This window comes from Mesoplodon bidens (genome assembly GCF_964165515.1).
Source record: "Mesoplodon bidens genome assembly, chromosome: 9".
Taxonomy (NCBI): Eukaryota; Metazoa; Chordata; class Mammalia; order Artiodactyla; family Ziphiidae; genus Mesoplodon; species Mesoplodon bidens.
The window spans coordinates 98273622-98298857 of NC_138166.1; the positions used below are offsets into that span (position 1 = coordinate 98273622).

Here is a 25236-nt window from a genome sequence, read left to right on the forward strand (position 1 = left end):
CCTTGTAAAGCAGGTACTATTATTCTTCCCTTTTTTACATGTGAGGAAAGAGAGGCCCAGAGAACTGTCAACTTGGCCAGGATCATGGAGCAAGCCAATGGTGGAACCAGCATCAGAATCCAGAGCCCCAGAGCCCATGGGGCACTGACTTTATAAAGAATCTACCAAATTTAGCAGAATTCATGGCACAGTAATTGAAAAAAAAAAAAAAAAAAAAGCTCATGTTTTTTAAGGGAGCAGACTTTTTTCCGTCTTTAATAGCTTTTATGTAGTTTGAACATACAACTGTTTTTAAGTGTAGTTACATGTTGGTTTTCCCATGTTAACTTCAATAGACAGAGCTTTAGAGAAACGTCCACCCTTGGTGTTGTAGATGAAAGGTCTACTTCGACATAGAGTCGTGATGGATTTGCCTTGTTTCTTTTCCACTCACGTGACTCAGGAAGCAACCAGCTTGGCCCCATATATGGCCACACGTCCGTGATGACAGGAAGTCTGCTGGATGATCACCACTGGCACTCTGTGGTCATTGAGCGCCAGGGCCGGAGCATCAACCTCACCCTGGACAGAAGCACGCAGCACTTCCGCACCAACGGGGAGTTCGACTACCTGGATTTGGACTACGAGGTAAATTTGAGGATGTATAAGTTGTAATGCATCAAGTGGCTGCCTCAGTTTCCTACTGTCTTGTTGTGTTATTGTTAATCATATACCTTCCTATACCATTTTCATTTTATCCTCCAAAGAAAACTTAACTTACAACTTCACAACCTAATTTGTTAATATGTCGTTTTATTTATTTCTAAATTATTCATAATGAGTTCTTAAAACATTTTTAAAAACTTGGTACCAAAATAACATACTGATATATTTAAAGAGAAGGACCATTTATCATGTTATCATGGCCATTTAACAAAACCACAATAAATTTAAGTTGTAATCTTTCCTTTGGTAGATAATTATAACATAAATCACCTGTTGTTGATGATGTACAGTATATTATGTACATAGGATTGTCTAATATTTATTACAAAATATTGAATAAGAAATCCTGAGTTCTGGTATATGTTAAGTCATTTATACATTCCTGTCTGTAGATAGTTCTTTTGACAAGTTCTGTTTTCTCAGATATCATTGTCATAAAAGAAATAAAAATACAGAATATTTTAAAGAGATTGTCCATAAATAAAAATATTTTTTTACCTTCCAAATGATCAAAGATTAAAAAATAATCAATGATCATATTGGTGCAGTAAAAAATATATATTCTCATAATATACTGGTAGGCATATCAAGTTTTTGAATTATTTGGAGAGCAGTTCAACCTTAAAATGTCCATCAAAAATGTTCATCATAAATAGGGATAAAAGTTCTGTAAGAAGATGTTCATCACTGGGGCACCCCTATGAGTTTGCTGTGCCATCTCCATGTGCCTTGGCCCCCAGTTTTGAAATTGCAGATATATACATATACATATATGTATGTTACTGATATCCATACATAAATCTTTTAGAACATAGAATGTGCTTACCATAACATAGTAAGTGAAAAAGTCAGGATTTACAGCTATGTTATTTTCTTTATATGTTTAAATAGTTTCTAAATTTTCTGTAATATAAATACATTACATATATTTCTAAATAGAAATTTAGAATAGAATATGCCATATAAACCTTGATATAGAGACTTTATTCACATTAAAATAAATCTAAGGTTATCAGGAAATAATTACTCCTCCAAACATCTCTTTAAAGTAAAAATGATTGTTGAAAGGGAAAGAATGTGAAAATCCCCAAAATTTCTATCTTCTGTAAATTAATATGAATCTTGACTTATGTGGCTTATCTCCTACTGTAGGAGAGAATTTAAAGATGAATTATTCATTCTCCATTAATAAACTTTGAAGTACCATAGAAGAGGTGAGAAATCCTGGAACATTAGTAATGGGCAAACACAATTCCAATTTTCAAAAAACAGAATTAAAAATTTGGAGTTATAGACCCTTTGAGTTTGCGATGAAATCTATGAATATTCATGCACACACAATGCTTTCTATGGGGTCAGCAGTTTCATCGACACTTCGAAGCCCCTCTAGATAGAATACCATGTTTGAGAACCTCACCTGTAGACTAAAATGCCTGAGACATATTTGTTAGAGAGACACAGGAAAAAAATTTTAATTTACTAGAAAGAATCAAGAGAGACTCAACATATTTCTCTTTGTAGAGCTACTACCTGTTTACTTTCCTCAAATCCTGCAGTTATTGGCAAAAGCTGCAATGAAAATGGTTGGGCCTACCTTTATATCTCGACATGTTTACCTGAATATAAAGGGATTCTCTTGGCTTATTTGTTTAAAGAAAATTAGGGACTATAGTAGAGTCGGTCTCTCAGTGTTTTTGCACACATCTCCTTGCACAAAAGGGCTCATTATGACTACCAAAAGACACACCTATTACTCAGGAAATTGCAAGGATTTTAGGAGCTCTGTGCCAGGAACTGGGAACAAAGACCAAAAATATTTATTATACTACACCATTATTCAATATTTCCATCATGTAGACAAAATAAACGTAAATAACCTCAGGAGCATACATGATAGGAAAATGTAGACATGAGTTCTGAGTAGTTATTAATTTTTTGTTTAATGTAATGTATTGAATTTAAAGCTTATATAATTTAATTTTTAACAATGACTCTAACAGTCAGTTCTCATGAGCCAGTATTGGCAGGACCCAGCACACCACTGCCAGTGGCTAATTAAATAATACCTAGCCTCATTCCCGGGGATATATTGATACATCATGAAAGAAGCAATAGAAGACAAGTTTGTTCCTTTGACATAACTCGATTCGGGCATTTCTTGGGGAGAGAAGCCTTAACCGTTCACCTCACTGACCTCTCTGTAGCCTGTTAAAAGTGAGCCAGTCACCGTTGCAGTCAAGCTGTAGCTACATGGTGACCTGAGAAGTGTGCAAGGGTGTACAGAGGCAGTTCACTTCATTCTTCCTCCTCCAGCCAGTGACAACACAGGGCAGGACACAGACTGGTGTTTGTCCTGGCTTCTCTCCCTTCTTTATCCAAATGCCAAGATACACCCACTTTGGATGTTATGCCCTTGCCTTTGCCATACGTCTCTGCTTGGAAAGTAGAAGAATGCCTCCCCCTTGTCCATTGCAGAACTGGGCTAGGATTTTAGAAACCGGTTGGGAGTTTGTAGAGAATCAACTGCATGAGCTCAAATTGGAGCCATAATCCTGGGTTTGAATCCCTTTTTGCCCCTAACTCGTTGTGTGACAGTGGTGAAATCACATTCCCTTTCTATAAAGTGAATATAATAGCACATTGCTCATAGGGTTATGTGAGGAGACAACAGGAAGTAATAGAAATCACCACATATATCAGTTATAATTAATAAGACTGAACATAACAGATACATGTTTATTCCTTTCACATAAAAGGAGCCTACAGGCAGGTAGCCCTGGGCTCAAATGGCAGCATCATGGTCATCAAGACCACAGTCTACTTTTATCCTGCTGCTACTCCATCCCCTCTGCAAATTACTCCAAGATAGTCACTCACGTTCCAATTTGCATTCCAGACAGTGCGAAGGAAGGGAGTGAAGAAGACTGTGCCCCCCCATCCCTTTAATTATAGTTCTTGGAGTCACACACAACCCTTCCACTTAAATCTCATGAGACCAAAACTTGTTCAAAGAGGTTGGTAAATGCCAGGTATTGTCTGGGGAGCATGTGCCTAGCTGAAAAGCAGTGTTTTTTTCTTAAAGAAGGTGGGAGAAAGGACACTCAGAGGTATCTAGCAGTCTCTGCTACCCTTTGGAAACTCTTAGTAGCTAACAAAAAGGTCAGTGCAGTTCTTTTTTAGAGTCAACATTGTCATTGAATGGCAGTGCCATTCATAAGGCAATTGTGTGGGTCATAGCAATATCAGATTATTAATCTAACAACTGCAACAGTTTTTTTTACCATGAGAATGATTACAATATCAGAATGTGTTTCCTTTTATTGATGAGAATACATAACAAGAAACAAGTAGCGAGCACCTAATATCAAATGATGAGTTACGTTAGGAATTGGGATTTGAACCCACATCTCTTAATTGTAAGGAATCTGGTATATTGAGCCTGTGATGCTTCACCAGGGTACCTTCTATAAGGTAGAACATGAGCCAAGGGTTGTCGAAAACAGAGAAACTGTAAGGAGTGTGTGAATCATTATCCGGAAGGAAAATGAAAGTCCCCCCATAAAGAAACTACGCACACGGAGAAGGAATAAAACAATACTTTTAACTAGCATTTAGTAATATTATTCAAAATGTGATGTTGCATGTCATTAAGCCTGGAAGATTTTATTACTGGAGCAGAAATTGATAAAATTGATAAAATGAATTTTAGATGGGAAATACAGCACTCCATTAAAGTGTCATTAATTCTTACCTTTGTTATTAATTACATGTATATAACACCTAATAAGTTCAGTTCAATGTCACTTGAAAATATTTTCCTAATCTATTTTAGAATACTCTCTATTATTCATTTTGTAGTTTCCTTATTATTTTTTATGTATTCTTAGTTTTCTTCCCATGTTTAAAATCTAAGGTAAATGATATATATACAGCTAACTGGTATTAATACATTTAATTTTATTTTAAGTGAGGTTTTTTGGGTTTTTATACTGTCTCATAAACCATCATTAATTTGTGCTTTTTCCCTAAAACCAGTTAAGCGTTTAAAATGCATATACACACCACTATATATAAAATAGATAAACAACAAGGACCTACTGTAGAGCACAGGGAACTATATTCTATATCTTGTAATAACCAATAATGGAAAAGAATCTGAGAAAGAATACATATATGTGTATAACTAAATCACTTTGCTATACACCTGAAACTAACAACATTGTACATTAAAAATTAAAAAATGGTTAAAAAATAATTTGAAACATCTAAATTTTTTAAAAGTTAAAAAGTAAAAATAAAATGCTAAAACATAAATAGCAGAAGCATAATTTGTGTCTTCTAAAACCCAAAGATCTCTGCTTTATATATAAAATATGAAGTCTTGACATTGAAATATGTCTTTCATTTTCAAAACTTTGTAAGAAAAATGGGTAATTTAATAATAATTAAGAGAAATATATCTGGTTTATATATCTTGATATTACAGCTATGATTAATAGATTCATTCACTACTAATTTTTATTAGCAGTAAATGTCATTGGCAATACATAATTAAGTATAATTTTGTATTATATGAAATTGATATTTAGTACTATAATTTGATCAAAAATATGTAGAAAAATATATACTCTCTTTTTATAGGCAATGATTGCTTAAGAATCACAGGAAGGAGCATTGACCTTATTCCTTAGGACCTAGGAGACCTATAATATCTTTAAACCTGTACTTCTCAAATTATAGCCCCCAAATTTGAAGATGTTCTGAATCAATGTTGCAATTAGACTTTTGGAACTATTTTCAGCATTCACAATAAGACCAATGCATTTTTTACTCTAATGGTCATTAGACTATAATGTCTAAATGGGCTGAATACAATTTTCCTTGCTTTTGGCCGAAGTTTTATAAACTTAATATATTAATGCTGGTTATTTCATAATGGCTAGAAGCATTTATTGATAGTATAGTATGTCTTTGAATGATAAGCATAAAAATGTATTCTTAATATTACTTAATAAAAGATATTTGCTGTGTAAAATCTTTTAAAACAGTCCCAGGAAAATTGATAAACTGTCTTCTGTGTATTAAAATGCTAGGGGTTGTTGCTATTTTCTTGTTCAAGTTATAATCTAATTTTCAGAATTAATGACAATTAGCATATACTTCAATAACAACATAATTTAATATGCAGCAGATTTTGGAGGCAGAAAAAAATGTCTGTATATATTGGCTGAGGTAAAGATAACTGACCTTGGATCTATTGGTAGTTTTGTCTAATTTATTGTAAATGTTTTTTTTTTTAAGTCGAATACAGCGTGAATGTTGACATTTTGTCTTTTTTTTTTTTCAAAGATAACCTTTGGAGGCATACCTTTCTCGGGTAAGCCAAGTTCCAGCAGTAGAAAGAATTTCAAAGGCTGCATGGAAAACATTAACTACAATGGCATCAACATAACTGATCTCGCAAGAAGGAAGAAACTAGAACCCTCAAATGTGGTAAGGTTTTTCACCTCCAAAATATTGGTTCATAGAAAAATCAAAGAAATTTTATTGTGTCTGGACTGTTAATAAACAATAGCATCATAGCATTTATCATCAGGCTTGTGGTGAGTTCAACCATATAAAACTAACTTTAGAGTTACCTGAAGATATGGAGATATTGAATTTACTCTGAGAATAGATACCAGTTTTTGAGTTAAATTAACCAGAAATAGACAATAAGTTTGATTCAGATGGGGCCCAGAATTTCACCCCCAGTGTTTCTGGATTCCCCATGGCAGAGGAACAGGCATACCTCATCGCAGCTGTTCAGCAGCCCTTAAATCAGCAGCCTCATGTTTCCAATGTCACATCGTATATAGCTCTGCATTTCTTGATTATGATGTAATTCAATAGTTTAAAAGTTTTAAAACCAGAAACTTTATTATATTTACTTCCATGTTTCCAAAGTTAATTCACTCAACTATGTAAAGAAATAAACTTCTTGTCAAAGCTAAACATACCAAATATTATGCAATTAAATAAAGATTGATTAGATTGGATAGTGAAATCTGTGACCCAGAAGCTCACAGTGGTCTTCTCTGACTCTGGTGTGAGTGTTTCCAGGTTGAACTATTTCAAGAAGGAGAGTAGAAATCAAAGAAACATGCTAGTACACTTGCGTTCCTACGACACCATATAGGATCACTACAAGGTATCAACTTAAAAATCTGGTATGTGAGTTCCTTATGGCCCTGCAAGAGCAGGAGGTTTCTTTAATCCCAAAATGTAATTGAGAAGAGCCTGGGAATCCAGAGATCCATATATCTGGGAGCCAGTGGGAGTGGATAATATAATGAGTATTTGTGCTATGCTCTAAAAGACTCTGGTCTTGTTACCCCAAACTTGAGTCTCGGGTTTTCATGAAATTATTGGACAAATGGAAATGCTGAATGAATAACCAAGAGTTCAGGTTGGATATAAGAAACTATAAAATAATAATTTAATGCAAAATTTTTCTTTACTAATTATCTTTCTTAAAAATAATGATGAATTTATACTAATAGTTAAAAATTGAACTTTGGTGAAATTTTCTCAAGATATATTGACTGTAGAGAAAAATAATAATAGCTCCATGTACAGGCAAAAGGCACTGTACAAGACCTGTTACGTTTATGGTAATCTAAGAACAATACTACAAGGGAGATATTGTCATAAACATTTTGTAGATGAAAACTGAGATTTAAACTGGAAAAATAACTTTCCAATAAACATAGATTGTGGATTAACACTATCCGACCCCTGAGGTCATGGTCTCTTTCCATGCTGTGTTATTTCTTATCCAGAGCAGTATTTATACATAGGCTATTTTAAGTTTTGGATAAAATGGCATCAGAGTCCTTTTGTTTCCTCAGAAATTGTTACTTAAGATAGAAGCGTACAGAATCCAAATCATCATAATACCTTTTCCATTATTTACACCTTTAAGAAGTAAAGTGTTATTTCTGCCCAAACCTCCCCGTTGGTCCTCAAATGTATTAATTAGGTACCCAAACTACAGAGAATTGCACTCCGGAGACTCATTCCAAAATCAGCTTTAACCACAAAATATATATTGTGCTTATAAATGCTATTTTAACTTGAATAACAAAGACATTTAGAAAAGCATGAATTATCTATAATTATGTTTGTTAAAATAGAATGAGCAGACATAAAAAAGGCTTTTAAACAAAAATATACCTATGTATTAAAAGTTTAGGCAGTATAGAGGCAAGTTGGACATTTGCAAGCAGCTCTACAAAGGCAAATACTTACGTAGGAAGTTTGCTTTCAAAGATGTCAGGTGCTGATATTTCAGTGGAATTGACTCAGCACTCATCCTGCACCCCTCTCCATATACACACCCATTTCCTCATTATACAGTGGATCCAGAGTCAGCACCATTACTCAGAAATACCTTTAACTTTGCGGGGAGACAATCCCCACAGCACAGGCATGAAGTCATTTATGACATCTCAGTTATTATGCACCACCAGTTCTTTTCATCGGGAAAAGTAAGCATTTAAAAATAATCATCTGTGAAGTCACAGCACAAATTTAATTTGAACATTAATTCAAAGAGACAGCCTAGCTTAATGTACTGCAGTGGAAGAGCTATGCATCTAGGGACAAATATGCGGTGTTGTTAAACAAACAAACAAACAAAAAATGAAGTGAAAATGTCTCCAAATCATGTTCCTCAAGATATGGTGGGTTAAAAAAAGATGGAAGAATATGTAGATTTTCGTATCTTTAAAAGGAAGGTACTTAGACACTAGAATAGAAAATTCAGTGTATTTGAATAAAAATCAAATTTCCTTGTACCAAATAGAGGGAGTGTGAAGGGGAAGGAGGAAGCTTTAATTATTGCAAGTTTTCTTTTCCTTTTGTACATTCATGTCACTGTTTCCACAAACATTAATTGTTATATATGCACACTTCATGGGAATTTATTTATTTTATAAATTTATTTATTTATCTTATTTTTGGCTGTGTTGGGTCTTCATTGCTTCACACGGGCTTTTCTCTAGTTGCGGCGAGTGGGGGCTACTCTGCATTGCAGTGCGTGGGCTTCTCATTGCGGCGGCTTCTCTTGTTGCAGAGCACGGGCTGTAGGAGCACGGGCTTCAGTAGTTGTGGCACACAGGCTCAGTAGTTGTGGCTCACAGGCTCTAGAGCGCAGGCTCAGTAGTTGTGGTACACGGGCTTAGTTGCTCCGCAGCATGTGGGATCTTCCCAGACCAGGGCTCGAACCCGTGTCTCCTGCATTGGCAGGCAGATTCTTAACCACTGCGCCACCAGGGAAGTCCCTCGTGGGAACTTAAATGAGATTTTTGAGTTGAATAACAAAATAATCTGAGATAATCAAATCATGTTGATGCTAAATAGTTAATATTAATTCATATATATTAGGTATTGAGATAACACCCAAGAGTATCTGCCCCATAATAGTTTAATAAATAGTAACCGAATGATCATAGTTCCCACTGAGACCAGATTTATATATTAATAAACATTTGACCAAGGCCATCCAAAAGAGGACAAAGGCATTCTCTCCCAGGCTGATGCAGCATCAGTAGTGGGGGAGGGAAAAGCAGCTCTTTGCTGTCTTCAGAAGGTCCAGTGGTCCACACCCAAGCCCACCACACAGGGACACATCCATTCCATAGTCAGCCCATCACATCAGGTGTCAGTCTCTCAATTCCATGATGGATGGTGCCTGTATGAATCCGTCAACTTGATAGCCAACTGCCGTACCCTGTTAGCTATAGCAGGAAGGACATGCCGAGGTATCCGATTGCTGCATCCGTGTCACAATGCTGCACATGAGAATTTCACACAGGCTCAAGTTCTGCTTTGAAATTTGTAAAACTGTCGCTTTGTCTACCGTCTTCCATGGATGCTTATTTTATTCTACATTTTCCTTAAAGCATGCCCTTCTGTTTTCCAGGGAAATTTGAGTTTCGCGTGCGTGGAGCCCTACACGGTACCTGTCTTTTTCAATGCTACCAGTTACCTGGAGGTGCCTGGACGGCTTCATGAAGACCTGTTTTCGGTTAGTTTCCAGTTCAGAACTTGGAACCCCAATGGTCTCCTGCTTTTCAGTCGTTTTGCGGATAATTTGGGCAACGTGGAGATTGACCTCACTGACAGCAGAGTCAGCGTTCACATCAACATCACGCAGACCAAGATAAGCCAGATAGATATTTCCTCAGGTCAGTGCAATCTATTCAATGTTCGCTCCTGAAACTGCTATTGTGGTTTCCACAGTTAAAGTTCTGTTGTTGCTATGTTGGTGTCACATGCTCGTGATTATGTTTGGAACCAGACTTTTGAGGTACTCTCTTAGCTGCCCTGAGTGCGGATTGAATGAGGGAAACAGAACCTTGCTGAGATGGTGAGGGTGGGCGAGGAGGAGAGTTGGTTGACGCTGTCTCAGAGGACTGAAACCTTCCATTTTTTTTTTTTTTGCAAATGCTGGTTCTTTTTGAATAGAGCAGTGGATACTCCTCTAAGTTAATGTTATATGTTCAAAAACAAAGCATGTTTATTTGATTAACATAAGAAAGAGTAGTTTATCTTTTGACCTTATGGGCATTCAAATACCTTTTACTATTAGTAATAAGACTGTATTGATTTAATTATGACTTTAAAGGTATAGTTTACTGCTTGCATCAAAAGCTCCAAGTGATCTTGCTAAATTTCTACAACGTGTCCGAAAAAAAGTGGGGGTGAGTACAAAGAGGAATGACAAGAGATATGTATCGACTGAGGGCAGACTGGCCTGGCTAAGCGGAGTAATTTTTAAACTTGACACGGTAGTGGTGTGATAAACTGAGACTTAGGTAATATTGTTGTTATTTGAACAAACTTGGCGACCTTGGAATATTCCTTGATTGTGATGGTGCAAAGAAAACTGAGATTGCAAAGTGAGGTGTCATAAACAAAGAGAATAATGTATGATATGGGACTGATAAATAATTTTTAAAAATCGCCAAATTTCTCTAGATGTCTCTTGCAATAGGTGTTTTAAGTAAGTACTTATTTTAAGTAAAGAACTATTGAGAAATGGAAGACAGAAGGAAAAAGAATGTCTCCTGAGCCCCTTACAGATGTACTAAATACTGAGAGAGGAAGTTCATAACATAAGGCTCAACTGTGTGACTGTGGACTCTGATTTCTAAATATTCCGTATTGACTCGTGACACCATATGCAGACACCTGACACAGCTGCTAACATATTGTATGACTTGGTCCATCTCATTTCTCTTCTATGCTAGTCCCTGCATATAGAGCAGCACCTGTAACGTAAGAGGTGCTCCAGGAATGTTTGAACTCAGCACTGTGGCTCCTTGAACACAGAATATCTCCTGCTCAAGGATAGGTGTCTTTTCATACAATAGGCTGTGTGTTTCTGTATGGCCTGGCTTTGTGGACTATTACTGAAAAAGACTCAAGGAAGACAGGAACCATTATGTTACAGATGTCTCTGAATTATAGAAATCAAAAGCTCTTGTGAAATACCTAGAGGTTTACTTTTTCTGTTCTTACGTTGTTAGTTTTGCTTTTTCCCTGAATGTTCAGAGTCAAAATGATTGATCACTATATTTTAACACTACTTCCCAGTATAAATCCACCTGGGAGATTTAGAGGAAACAGAAATTATCTGGAGAGACCAGAATAACACATAAAACAAATACACATACAAATATTTACCACAGTTGAGAAATTCCCCACTAGATTCTGTTATGTTTAATGATTCTTTTCTAATGCTTAAACACATAAAAGTATAAGGATGAAGGCCTCCCTCCTGGCATTCACTGAGCAAACCCGACCTCTTGGTGGTTTTCCACATAACAGGAACCATTGTAATTAAAAGAATAGGATCTTAAACATAGTGATTAATAGACATTTACTAATTTAATTTGGTCTAATTTAGGACTCCAAGATACTCTCATCTATTTTAAACTGTGTTTATTAAAATATAAACGAAAGAACAAAGGAATCCAATATGCAATAACTAATTTACCTTAATAGATTTGCTTAAATATGGTAAAAGTAGACTTCAGACGTTTTTGTCAATTTAGCTAAGAATCTGTGCAAATTAAGGAGAACAGATGTGAAATCCAAAATTTTATATAGTCTCACTCTTATATAGTCCAAAGAAAATATTTATGTTTCAAAGATTTCCATTTTTTCCCATACATGGAGGACACTAATATTTGGTTTAACCAAGGGAAATCATTCTGTTTTATATATACCCTATTCATTTACTGTTGAAGTATAGTTGATTTACAATACTGTGTTAGCTTCAGGTATACAAAAAAGTGATTCAAATATACATTCTTTTTTAGATTCTTTTCCCATTATATGTTGTTACAAGATATTGGATATATTTCCCTGTGCTATACAGTTAATCATTACTGTTTAACTATTTTATGTGTAGTATTGTGTGTCTGTTAATCCCATACTCCTAATTTATCCCTCCCCTCCCTTTCCCTTTTAGTAACCATAATTTTATTTTCTATGTCTGTGAGTCTATTTCTGTTTGGTAAATAAGTTCATTTGTATTATTTTTTAGATTCCACATATAAGTGATATCATATGATATTTGTCTTTTCTCTGACTTACTTCACTTAGTATGATCATCTCTATGTTCATCCGTGTTGCTGCAAATGGCATCATTTCATTCTTTTTTATGGCTGAGTAATATTCCATTTTATATATGTACCACATCTTCTTTATCCATTCATCTGTCAGTGGACACTTACGTTGCTTCCATGTCTTAGCTATTGTAAATAGTGCTGCAATGAACATTGGGGTGCATGTATCTTTTGGAATTAGAGTTTTTGTCTTTTCTGGATAAATGCCCAGAAGTGGGATTGCTGGATTATATCGTACTTCAAATTTTAGTTTTTTAAGGAACCTCTAAGACTGTTTTCCATAGTAGCTGTACCAATTTACATTTCCACCAACAGTGTAGAAGGGTTCCATTTTCTCCACACCCTCTCCAGCATTCATTATTTGCAGACTTTTTGATGATGGCCATTCTGACTGGTGTTGTTTTGATTTGCATTTCTCTAATAATTAGAAATGGTGAGCATCTTTTCATGTGCCTATTGACCCTCTATATGTCTTCTTTGGAAAAATGTCTATTTAGGTCTTCTGCCCATTTTTAGATTGGGTTGTTTTTTTGATATTGCGTTGTATGAGCTGTTTGTATATTTTGGAAACTAAGCCCTTGTTGGTTGCATCATTTGCAGTTATTGTCTCCCAGTCCCTAGGTTGTCTTTTCATTTTGTTTATGGTTTCCATTGCTGTGCAAAAGCTGATAAGTTTGATTAGGTCCCATTTGTTTATTTTTGCTTTTATTTCTTTTGGCTTGGGAGACTGATCTAAGAAAATATTGCTATGATTTATATCAGAGTATGTTTTGCCTATGCTCTCTTCTAGGAGTTTTATGGTGTCTTGTCTTATATTTAAGTCTTTAAGCCATTTTGAGTTTATTTTTGTGTATGGTGTGAGGAAGTAGTCTAACTTCATTGATTTATATGCAGCTGTCCAGATTTCCCAACACCACTTGCTGAAGAGACTGTCTTTTCTCCATTGTACATTCTTGCCTCCGTTGTCAAAGATTAATTGACTGTAGGTGTTTGGGTTTACTTCATTGATCTATATATCTGTTTTTATGCCAATACCATGCTGTGTTGATTACTGTAGCTTTGTAGTATTGTCTGAAGTCTGGAAGGATTATGCCCCCGGAATTTTTCTTTTCCCTCAGGATTGCTTTGGCAATTCTGGGTCTTTTGTATTTCCGAATAAATTTTAGGATTATTGTTCTAGTTTTGTGAAAAAAATGTCATGGCTAATATGATAGGGCTCACATTAAATCTGTGGATTGCTTTGGGTAGTTTGGCCATTTTAACAATATTCTTCCAGTCCAAGAGCATGGGATATCTTTCCATCTCTTTGAATCATCTTCAATTTCCTTTACCTTGGAGGTGAACGTCTTATACACTGAGAACTATATCTATCCTATTCTTATCAACAGCATGAGCACTGAAGAATGACAGTCCTATTTTACTTCTTTTTTGAAATAGCTTGTTTGCAAAAATGTAGGAGATAACAGAAAATCTAGAAGAGGAAAACACTAATAACATGTTGTTCACACACACACACACACGTGTGTGCTACTTCTAAATAATAAGTTCTGTAGTCCAGGATGAAGGTAAGTCACTTGGTTGAAAAGCCATCTTAGAAAATATTGTTCTTTGGTGATGAATTCAAAATAAATTCGATAAGTTAGAAACTATTCAATATATTATTCACCCTCTCACATTTTTTCCCTCTAAGTTGTGATTAATTTTTAAGTCTCATTAGTTATTGACTATGACTTGTAAAAATTAGTCAAACTCTGAGTAACCTTGCATTTGCAGAGTGGGTTATCTCTCTGTGAAAATATTTTCCAACTTGCAACATCAACTTTCATAAAACATGCCACTACATTTATTTCTATTTAGAACAGAGGTCACTGACTGGTGAATATATATTTATGCAATACCTTTAACTAGAAATAAGTGCTAAAAAGAAAAAAAAATGCTGAAAGGGTCAAATGGATAACATCTGTTCACTCTGGGAATAATTTTCATTTTAAGTTTCATATCCATTACCCTGGGAAAGGTGGACCTAGAGATGATTTTGTGCACCTAAATTGTTTCCAGCTTTATTGAGGTGTGATTGACAAATTAAAACTGTATATATTTCGATTGTACAGTGTGATTTTTTTAAAGATGTACAATGTGATGTTTTAATATACATGTACATCGTGACAGGATTACCACAAACAAGTTAATTAGTACATGTATCACCTCACATAGTTATCTTTTGTGTGTGTGGTGAGGACACTTAAGATCTCTCTCTTATTTTATTTTGTATTTAAGTATACTATGCAGTATTGTTAACTATAATCACCATGCTGTGCATTAGATGCCCTAGAACCTTTTCACCTCCTGACTGTGAAAGTTGGTACTCTTTGACCAATATTCAACAAGCCCCTGGCAACCACCATTCTACTCTTTGATTCTATATGACTTCTAGTCTTTTAAGATTCTACATATAAGTGAGGTCATACAGTATTTATCTTTTTTTGTCTATTTCATTTAGCATAACATCCTCCAAGTTCAAATGATTTTGATCAAAAAAGAAAATATTTTATATCATACTCAACACCTACTGAAACAAAGTTTTATGAAATAAAATTTACCTTGTGCTTTAACGTGCTCTCATAATTTTGATGTTTTCTTTTCTAACTTTTTTCTTTTCCATTAAAAAAAAATCGCCATGACTCACTAAATGATTTCATGACCTAAAAACAAGCTGCAACCCATAATTAGGAAAACACTGACCTACAGATTGGTCTTCTCATTTGAAGAGTTGGAATTTTTTTAAGTTCTAATTGCCTGAGGGTATGTACTCCATCAATCCATATTAGAAACTAAATGTATCTTCCAGGAACAATATTATAATATTGTAATAGTAGTAAAAAAATGTCCATGTGTATTACTGTCTGATACGTAGCCAAACAAAAGAAAACAAAGCGCACACAAACACACAAAAACCTGCCTACCATTTGAAGTAAGTTTTTTATTGCAAACTGCCTCAATTATGCCACTAAATTACAGACAGATGTTTAGAATCACACTCTAAAATTTTTGTCTGCTCATATCAGTAAGGTCATAAAATGTGGTTCAGCATTTATATGGTGGAAGGAAAGTGATTTCTGTTAATGACCTTTCTCACCTATTGAAAAAAAAGTCAATTTCTATCCACGTAAACAAAGCCTTTTAGAAGAGCCATTCAGAATATGCCTTCCTCCTAAATCAACTGTTTGCTAAGCTGAATTATTCAAACCTCCTCATTCTGTTCATGTAGACATTGCTTCTCAGCATCCACACTGCTTCAGAAACCTGTACTCAGCAAACATCATCTTTGTATTTCTGTCTCCAAAGGGAATCTTTCCAGGGTCTCTTTTTATTTCTGTTTTGTAGTACAATTGCCTTTGTAAGCCTTTGATAAACTTCCATTTGGGTGCCTTAAGGGAAATTATCTTAGTCCAATCAAGCTGCCATAACAAAATACCGTAGACTTCACAGCTCATATACCCACACTTATTTCTCAAAGTTCTGGAGGCTGGAAGCCTGAGATCAGGGTGCCAGCCCGTTTGAGCTCTGGTGAGGGTCCTCTTCCTGGTTGCAGACTGCAGACTTCTTGTTGTGTCCTCACATGGTGGGAGGGGTGAGGGAGCCTGTGAGGTCTTCTTTATAAGAACACTAATCCCATTCATGAAGGCTCCACCCTCATGACCTAGCACCTACCAAAGGCCCCACCTACTAATACCATAGTGGGCATTAAAATTTCAACCTGTGAATTTTGGGGGACACACACATTCAGACCATAGCCTAAGGAGTAGACATTTTCTTCGCTTTGTGTGTAGCTGGGGAACTTGCTGGCAGATACTGGCAAGTTCCCAGTTCAGGCTCAGCAAATTTATTTCCCTGGGACTACTCCTGGCACTGTCTATCCTAAGCAATTAGGATATCTCCTCTCTTGATTTGATGAACGTTTGAAAATGTAGTTAATATATTAATATTTGAAAGAATTAATTCACACCAATTTCAAAGTTCAGTGATAACTTGCATCATGAGATTTCTTTCTCCTCACATAAGAAAAACTGGTTTAGTTTATAATACTATTTTTTATGTTTTAATTATTTATTGAGAATTGATTTTCAGCTGTATGATTTCAAACTGCAGATAAATTTCTAGATTTCTTAAATTTCTGTAACTCAAAAAATAAGTAATGTTTAGGCATTACTTCACATTTGTCAAGTACTTTGTTTTACAGTAGTTGAAAACAAGTAAATATTTTAAATGAAGAGGTGATCTTAAAGAGTATATCCTTATGTGGAATACTATTATGTTATGAGAAATCATGTTTCTCAAAAATATTTAATACCATTGGAAAATATAGTAAATAAAAGTGTTTACAAAAATTTATATAGATTATGACTGCAATATTATTATAAATATATAGATAGTTAGAAAAGAGATCTGAATGAAATAAAATCTGGATAATGCTAACTAATTATCTCTAACTGGTAGGTAATCAGTCCATTACTAATTTCTTAATACATTTTCCATAATATCCAAATTTTCCAAAACAAACACCAAGCATAAATAATTGAGGGTGAATTGATATTCCTAAAAAGTATAATGCTTAACAACATTATAAATGGAAATTACATAGAGTAGGTTATATCGATTTAAAAAGTCTAGTTTCCCTACTTAAACAGAAGCATATATATAACATCAGTTTTTTTTAAGTGTGTCCTTAAACAATGGGCTTCAACTTAATTTCCTTAATGGCATTTACATAACAAATGGAACATTTTATGTTGGGTCTATGAGCTTTTTATTTGAAAATACACATAACTAATTTTAAACCTTTTTTTTTTTTCCAGGATAAATAAATGGAGGGAGGAAGGGAGGGGGAGCTAGATGAATTCATATATAAAGGCATTTTCCCTTAAAACTGTTGCTAGCTATCAGGGAAAAACAGATTTTATTTTTCTCTCTAAATAGTGAATCAAAGGATACAAATCTCTCTCTTTCCAAATAGTCTACATATACTTCTACCAAAAAAGTACCTAAAAATTGATTTTAGAAGTTTTTACTTTTTGATGGTCTTCTAGATATCCAAAGTGTTCAAGGAAAACTCAGAAATCCATCATTTTAGAATTCTGAAAACAAAACATGGCATTGGATTCTTAGGGGAGATAGAGCCCGAGGAAGGTTGATTCATGGAACATCGTGATCATTTTAATCAGGAGCCTGGATGTGTGCTAGGATAGCATAGCTCCTCTTGTTTAGCAACAGCCAAAAGTGAGATGCACATAGAGCTATAGATACAGATCTACAGATATAAATATAGATAACCTTGGATATACCTACAACACAGATTGCTGATTTTATTCTCCCAAATTCACAAATAGACTTGCTTGTAAGAGTCACATGGTACCAAGTAAAAAGCATCTGAGTGAACAGTGTGTTGCTCCGGGGTAGTGTCACCTAACTGACTTTTTATTATATTTCAATTCCCAAAGTGGCTGTGCTATCATCAATGCCAGCTGAGTGGAAATCTACCTTCAATTATACTTCATTGCATGCTGGGGCATTTCCACATCAATAGAAGCATTATATTCCAACATGAAAGAAAAAAGACTGGGGGGAACATTTTGTGATATGATGTACTGACTTATTCTTTAGGAAGCAAAGGGGACATTTTAATTTATAATCACACAGCAGGATACCATACCCACTCTAGCTTCTACAAGGTTTGGGGGCCTTTTAAAATATTCCTTGCCTTTTCAGGCAAGATGAATATAACATGAGTGTGTGTGTGTATAATTTTTAAAAGTTGCAAGGAGAGGGTGAAATTTAGTAAACTTAGGTGGATAAAATGGAGGTTAAAAACTCCCAATAGGGACCGGGTCATGTTTTAAAAGCTTTAGTTTACTGTACAGATGAACTAATCAAAAAGAAAAAAATCAGACATCACTACTACAAACTATGAGAATAAAAATGAATTATGCCAGAACAGCAAAGGACACAGCTCAGGAGTCCCGAACTTAATATATGGGTGCATTGAATATGCTTCCAAAACAAGAGAAGTGAGGGCACAGAGCAGAGTAGTTTTGCTGAGAGGCCCTTCATCTTTATGCTTCATATAAGTTTAAGAACTGAAACTTCTCTGACAGGTAAGTAATTGGTAAATTTAAGCAATATAGATTTATATAATAGATGATAAGTCAACCGTATTAGTCAGGGTTCTCCAGTGAAAACCAATAAGATGTATGGAGAGAGAGGAAGAGATTTGTTAGAAAGGATGGGCTTATACAGTTCTGGAGGCCAAGAGGTCAAAAGCTGGAAACCCAGGAGACCCCCGTGGTATAATTTCACTCCGAGTCCAACGGCCTGAGAACTAGGAAAACTGATGGTATGAGATCTAATCTGAAAGCTGGCAGGCTCAAGACCAAAAGAACACCAGTGTTTCAGCCTGAGTCTGAAGGCAGGAAAAGACCAGTGTCCCAGCTTGAAGACCATCAGGCAGAGAGAAGGAATTCCCTGTTACTCTGCCTTTTGGTTCCATTCAGGCCTTCAGCATATTGGATGAGGCTCACCCACGTTTGGGAGATCAGTCTGCTTGACTAAGGCTGAGATTCAAATGTAACTTTCACCCAGAAACACCTTCACAGACACACACCAGAATAATGTTTAACCAATCATCTGGGCACCCTGTGGCCAAGTCAGGTTGACACATGAAATTAACTGTCACATGATAGATATTTTTTACCATTGAGTATATAATTTTGTTTTAAATAGTTAACAAAATAAAAATAGTGTTGGCATAGAAAAATCAGAGATTTACCTTCATAATCTGAAATAATGCAAACTCATTGGATTGGAACCTCTCCCCCAAACCCTCATGATGAGAATTACCCTGGGTAATTAACTCAACCAGGAAATTCAGACTGTGACATAGTACCATTTGACTATCATCTTCCTTTCTTTTTCTTTGACGAATTTAAGCAATTTGAGCAATGAGAATTTAGGCTCATTGGGTTATCTATGACTTCATTATAATTAGTTGTGGAAATGAGTCTCTTTGGGAGAGGTTTCCTGCTGATTCTGGAGGGCTACTTGGGAACTTCTGAAATTAACTTGAGATCAGCCTAAAGAATGATTCCTCTGGATGCTCTCTGAGATGTTTACCTCAAGTATTTCTTAGTCTCTTTCCTTTGTTTATAAAAGCTCTTAACGAGAAAATGTGTGGGAAGCTACACAATACTGCTTGGTGACATTGTATCAGGAAATAATTATGTGTATGGACGAACCTTTGATCATAATTCAATTTTATGATTTATTTTATTCTGACACATTTCCCTTGAGGCCTTTCTAACCTAAGCACAGACCCTAATTTTGGGGGTTTTGTTTTTGTTTTTGTTTTTGTTTTGCGGTACGCGGGCCTCTCACTGTTGTGGCCTTTCCCGCTGTGGAATACAGGCTCCGGACGCGCAGGCTCAGCGGCCATGGCTCACGGACGCAGCCGCTCCGCGGCATGTGGGATCTTCCCAGACCGGGGCACGAACCCGTGTCCCCTGCATCGGCAGGCGGACTCTCAACCACTGCGCCACCAGGGAAGCCCACGTCTGATATATTTGTTGAATGCAGCACCTCATACCAATGGTGTCCTGATCACGTCTCATTGGGATTCTCCCAGGAGCCTTTTTCCTACTCTCCCTATTGTTTCTCATTTCTCTCTCTCACATTATCCAAGTTTATATTTCTAAAATGCAAGGAAAATACTTTGATATTTTCTCCATTACCTATAAGTCCTAATTTCTAAGCAGACTCATTTCATGAGTATGCCCAAACTGAGCCCAGCTGGAGTTATTTGGCCTCATTTTTCCTGCTTTACACCATAAACTCTGACTACTTTCCACTATCTGCCAAGAATCCCATCCTCTAAATGCTACCCCAGCAAACTCCGACTCATCCTTCAAGATTCAGTTTTTCGTAACATTTAGTAATAACTTAGTATCATTTCCTCTCTCAAACCCCAGAGAACAGTCTACCATCCTCTGGTATATATGGCACCCCATATCTTGGATAATAACAATCGTTCTTTGTTCTGTCTTAAATTGTAAACTCCTCCACTCTCACGTCTCACTCATCTCTGGATTCCTAGAATCTATCACAACACTTGGCAGAGAACAGGTGATCAATAGTTTCGTCTTTGCTTTTTTTGTTGGAGCTACACTTGGGCAGTCCTTGTTCTTCTCTCTGCTTCCCACCTCTCAACAAGTCCACTCCACACGTCCCCTCCTGATGAAAATTCCAAAGTGAGTGCTTCTACTGTGTCATCATATTCCCATTGGAAAATCTTCCATGAAGCCCTCAGGTTTTTTTTTTGTTTTTTTTTTTTTGCGGTATGCGGGCCTCTCACTGCTGTGGCCTCTCCCGTTACGGAGCACAGGCTCCGGATGCGCAGGCTCAGTGGCCATGGCTCACGGGCCCAGCCGCTCCGCGGCATGTGGGATCTTCCCGGACCGGGACACGAACCCGTGTCCCCTGCATCAGCAGGCAGACTCTCAACCACTGCGCCACCAGGGAAGCCCAAAGCCCTCAGTTTTTAAGATGAAGTCCCATGTGTTTTCCACAAAAAGCCTGAACACATCCCATGGTGATCTCAAATCCTTCTAAAATTTTAAGCTACTTTTATTGTTTTCACTAGTTTCAAGCCGTATATTATGTAGTTCAGATGTTTGACTACCCTTGTTGAAAAGGCTTAATCTCCTAAAGCTTTCAGAGGACAGAAATCCTGTTCTTACTTCGGCCTCTGAGCTGAGCACAATCTTATACGTGGCATGTTTCCCAATATCCAGTTGATTGATTTTTTTAATGAACTGATACCAAGATGTTATAAATGTAACTTTATAATTCTGTTGTCTTCATCAATTTATATGAACCAAATTCGTTGTGAATTGAGAGTAGCAAGTATCTCAAGGAAATAATTGCTTAACTGTAGGAGGCTAATGTGTGTGAAACTGATCAGGACCTGAATTTTGATGGGATACTTTTATAGCAGGAAGAGTTGTTTTTTAGAGTATTGAAGCCTAGAGCTGTACTGGGTAAACTCTTATATGAATAAAATAAAAGTATATCTACGCGTTTGCCGAAAAATGTATTCTCAGGAGCGTGACATGAAGTAAAACCTTGAAATCAGTCATATTCCCTTTGTATTTATTATTTCCACATAGAATACAAAAAGGTAGAAATGTGCAAGATTAAAATTAATTTAGCTCTATTCTTCAGTCTTAGGAATGCATTTGACATGATAATGCCAGGGAAAAATAAGAAAATCAATGTTTTTTCAACCTTCTACTTAAGGCCCCTGATCTCCAGTCAGTTCTACACTCACTTAAAACGACTTTCCATTTGTTGTAGGAGCCTAGTCTGACTTTCTTTGTCAAGGGAAATGATGTCTTGGATGATCAAATTGTGTTGTCTCTGACTTCTGTTTGGTAACTCCAGTCAATAACCCTTTCTCTACTGGATAACTTAATAAAACCTAAATTTCAGAGTAACTTCATAGGAGACACTATACAAGACGTGGAGGAATAAATAGCACCTCCACCGTCCTTCCATCCCAATCCCATAACAGGCACCTATTTGTCCGAGGTTCACATAGGACCATAGGGCGCATACTGGCTGCCCTCTAGCACACTTTATTCACTATGATGGGAAGAACAGAGCTAACAAATTCTCCATCTTTTCATGTATTCTTTATAATTCAACGCTCTAGAGGAAGATGTGAAATCTGGATTGTCCATGTAGATGCATTGGCAGGTACACTTCTAACCTTTTCTAACCAAAGAGCTATGTATTCTATTTCATGCAGGATAATCAGCACGATAGGCATACCTAACAAATGGTTTGTTCCTTAAAAGCTTGATGAGGGAAATAAAACCCTTGATAGTCTCTATAAGAAATACTTCCCTTAGGAAACTGAAGGAAAAAGAGGGTGTTCTCTATCTTTATGTATCTTTGGCTGCCTGGAGCAGTTCTGTAATGCCCAGTGCAATTTATTACATAGAACAGCCAATGGGCATCACTCTTGAGAAAAAAAAAAATACAGATTGTGAGCTCTGTTGCTGTGACTGAGTGGATCTCCAGTAGTGAATGCAGCTGGTAGGTGTGTGAATGTGTAGGAGTGTGTAGGTGTGTATGCTCTTTAAAAACTTCAATCTTTAATGAAGTTAAAAACCTTAAAATCCACTAATTCTATTTCTAATTGAGTGCTATCCTGTCTCCATTTGCCATGTTTGAAAGGTTTAGAATAGAGTTAATCAGTAAGATGATGGGACATTAAAGTCAGAATTACAGCTCTTCCTGAACTTTTCTAAAGTGCTTGCTTTCTTCCATTCCCTTTTCTCACACATTTGAGCATTTACCAAAAATATTAATAACAGTTCCTAGTTTCTCACACATTTGAGCATTTACCAAAAATATTAATAATAATAATAACAGTTCCTAGCTTTTGTGGTTCCCTATTTTCCCCTTAATGAAACCATGGATATTAATACAGGGAGGTGGGGAGAAGAAATCTTAAGGGACAGAACTTCTAAAGCACTGGTTTTGAACTGGGTGTGATTTTTTTTTTTTTTTTTTTTTTTTTGCGGTACATGGGCCTCTCACTGTTGTGGCCTCTCCCGTTGCGGAGCACAGGCTCAGTGGCCATGGCTCACGGGCCCAGCTGCTCCGCGGCATGTGGGATCCTCCCGGACCGGGACACGAACCTGTGTCCCCTGCATCGGCAGGCAGACTCTCAACCACTGCACCACCAGGGAAGCCCCTGGGTGTGATTTTGACTCTAGGGTATATTTGGCAATATCTGGAGACATGTTTGGTTGTCACAAATTGGGGGATGGGTGTGTGCACACACGTGGGCATACACTACTGGCATCCAGAGGATGGAGGACAAAGATACTGTTAAGTATCCCATAAAATACAGGAAAAACCTTCCTCCCTGCCAAACAAGGATGTATTTGGCCCCAAATGTCAATAGTGCCCAAGATGAGAGGTCTCTTCTGTTAACACTCCCAAAGCCCAGTGCCCGTAAGGGAGGAATCCAGGCTCACCTCCCCTCCGTGTGTGGACTTCCGTTGTCTTCTCTAGTAAATAAGTTAAGCTGATTCCTGAGGTTCCTTTTAGGACCATTCAGAGTTTTTCTTTTCTTTATCATTTTGCTGTATGCTGTTTTGATCTTCCTCCTTTTTTTCCCCCTTTCCCAGTATATATGTGCTTTGAAAAAATCCTAGACACCTTCCATTTTACTTGTGCTTTCTTTGTGAAGTTTTTGCACTTCTAAACGATGAAGAGACATTGTTGATTCTTCTCTAGTACGGTCAGAACTAATCATTCACTGAGATTGTTCTCCTAGTAAATACTCTTCTGTGCTATTCTAAACCATGCTTTATTATTTGTACTCTTGTTTTATACAAGCTCTAAACTCTATTTTTCTAAATATGTGTACTCTCTAGTGCTTTGTACACTATAACATGTTCCTCTCATTTTTATCACTAGCAGGCACAAACATAAATTATGTGTCTGTGTGTGAGTTTGGCATTAGGCAGTAGGCATTTATCTACATGGTCAAAATAATCGACTGTCAATATTAGATTCAAGTGTTAGAAGAAAAATGAACTATAATAAAGGTAAGAGAAAGAGAATTTTAGGGTGGAAATGAGCCTTAACTGGAATCTATTAGTTTTCAAAGCGTATTCCTTAGAGGTATAAGCTGAGAGACGAAAGAGGGATAAGTGAAGGTAGGATTCAGCAAGGAAGAGAGCAAGCAATGGACGCCTTTCTCCCACCAGCGTTCAGCTTCCTCTGCCGGAGGAATTATCTGGCACCTTCTCTGAGGAGTCAGTGTAGAAGTTTGTCCTTCTCATCATGGGCTCCTCCTTGCTGTTATCAGCTCCTAAGTGTGGGACTGTTGACAGCAGAGAGGCCAGCCTTCTCTTTGCTCCCTTTATCTCCCCAGAAGTCCCTTTATTACTCTGGTCTTTGATCTCCACAAAAAATTCACATACCACTCTGTGAGAATCATAAAATAGAGAAATTATAAAGTAAGAGGGGAAAAGTCACAGTTTTCCATAAAAATCCACTCAAGTATGTGATTTCAGTCTTATCTACATACATACACATAGATGCACATACACACACACACAATCTCACGTACTCACACACATTATTTCCTGACTCATTCATTAATACACATTGGGTACCAAGTATGTGCTAAAGCATTGAGGATATAAACAGAGTGCCCTGTGTATAAACCCACTCTATAATCTATTATCTATTATATCTATCTATCTATCTATCTTTCTATCTATCTATCTACTTGGTTATCCACATAGTAGCCAGGGAGATCACTTAAAAAGCAGATCATGGTACTCCCTGAGAAGAAATCCTTCAATGAGTTTCAACCCTAACTTCTTACCATAGCTTATTACACCTCCCATGATCTGGCTTCTACCTACCTCCCCAAACTCAGCTGTTCCTTCTTGCCCTATGTTTACATTGCTTGAATAGTCAAGTTCTTTAAATTTGTAGGGCCTTTGTACTTTAGGTTTTTCCTATCCCAGCTTGACCCTTTTATTGTCTTTTATATCTGAGTCTAAATTTAATACTTATTACTCTTTACCATATAGTTTTGTTTATTTCCTTTATAGCCTTTAGTACACTCTATACATGTATGTATATTTGTCTCTTATTATAGTATTAGTACTGTCCGCTCCTTGTCCCACCCACTTGCCATCTCCAATGAGAAGCCACAATAAGTATACTCGAAATGCTGAGAGTTTACAAACATAGTTAAAAGTAGATGAATAAT

The 25236-nt window shown here is 36.5% G+C and overlaps 1 protein-coding gene across 1 annotated transcript in view; it reads left to right on the forward strand.

The window, feature by feature from the left end:
- The window catches only part of CNTNAP2 (contactin associated protein 2), a gene marked incomplete at both ends in the record, with an annotated part of 1080529 nt that overhangs the window by 308876 nt on the left and 746417 nt on the right, over nt 1-25236 (forward strand). Inside the window, 3 exons of the mRNA XM_081243680.1 lie at nt 443-627; nt 6055-6198; nt 9671-9935. Coding sequence (XP_081099806.1) covers nt 443-627; nt 6055-6198; nt 9671-9935 — 594 coding nt within the window. The remainder of the gene's footprint in view (nt 1-442; nt 628-6054; nt 6199-9670; nt 9936-25236) is intronic.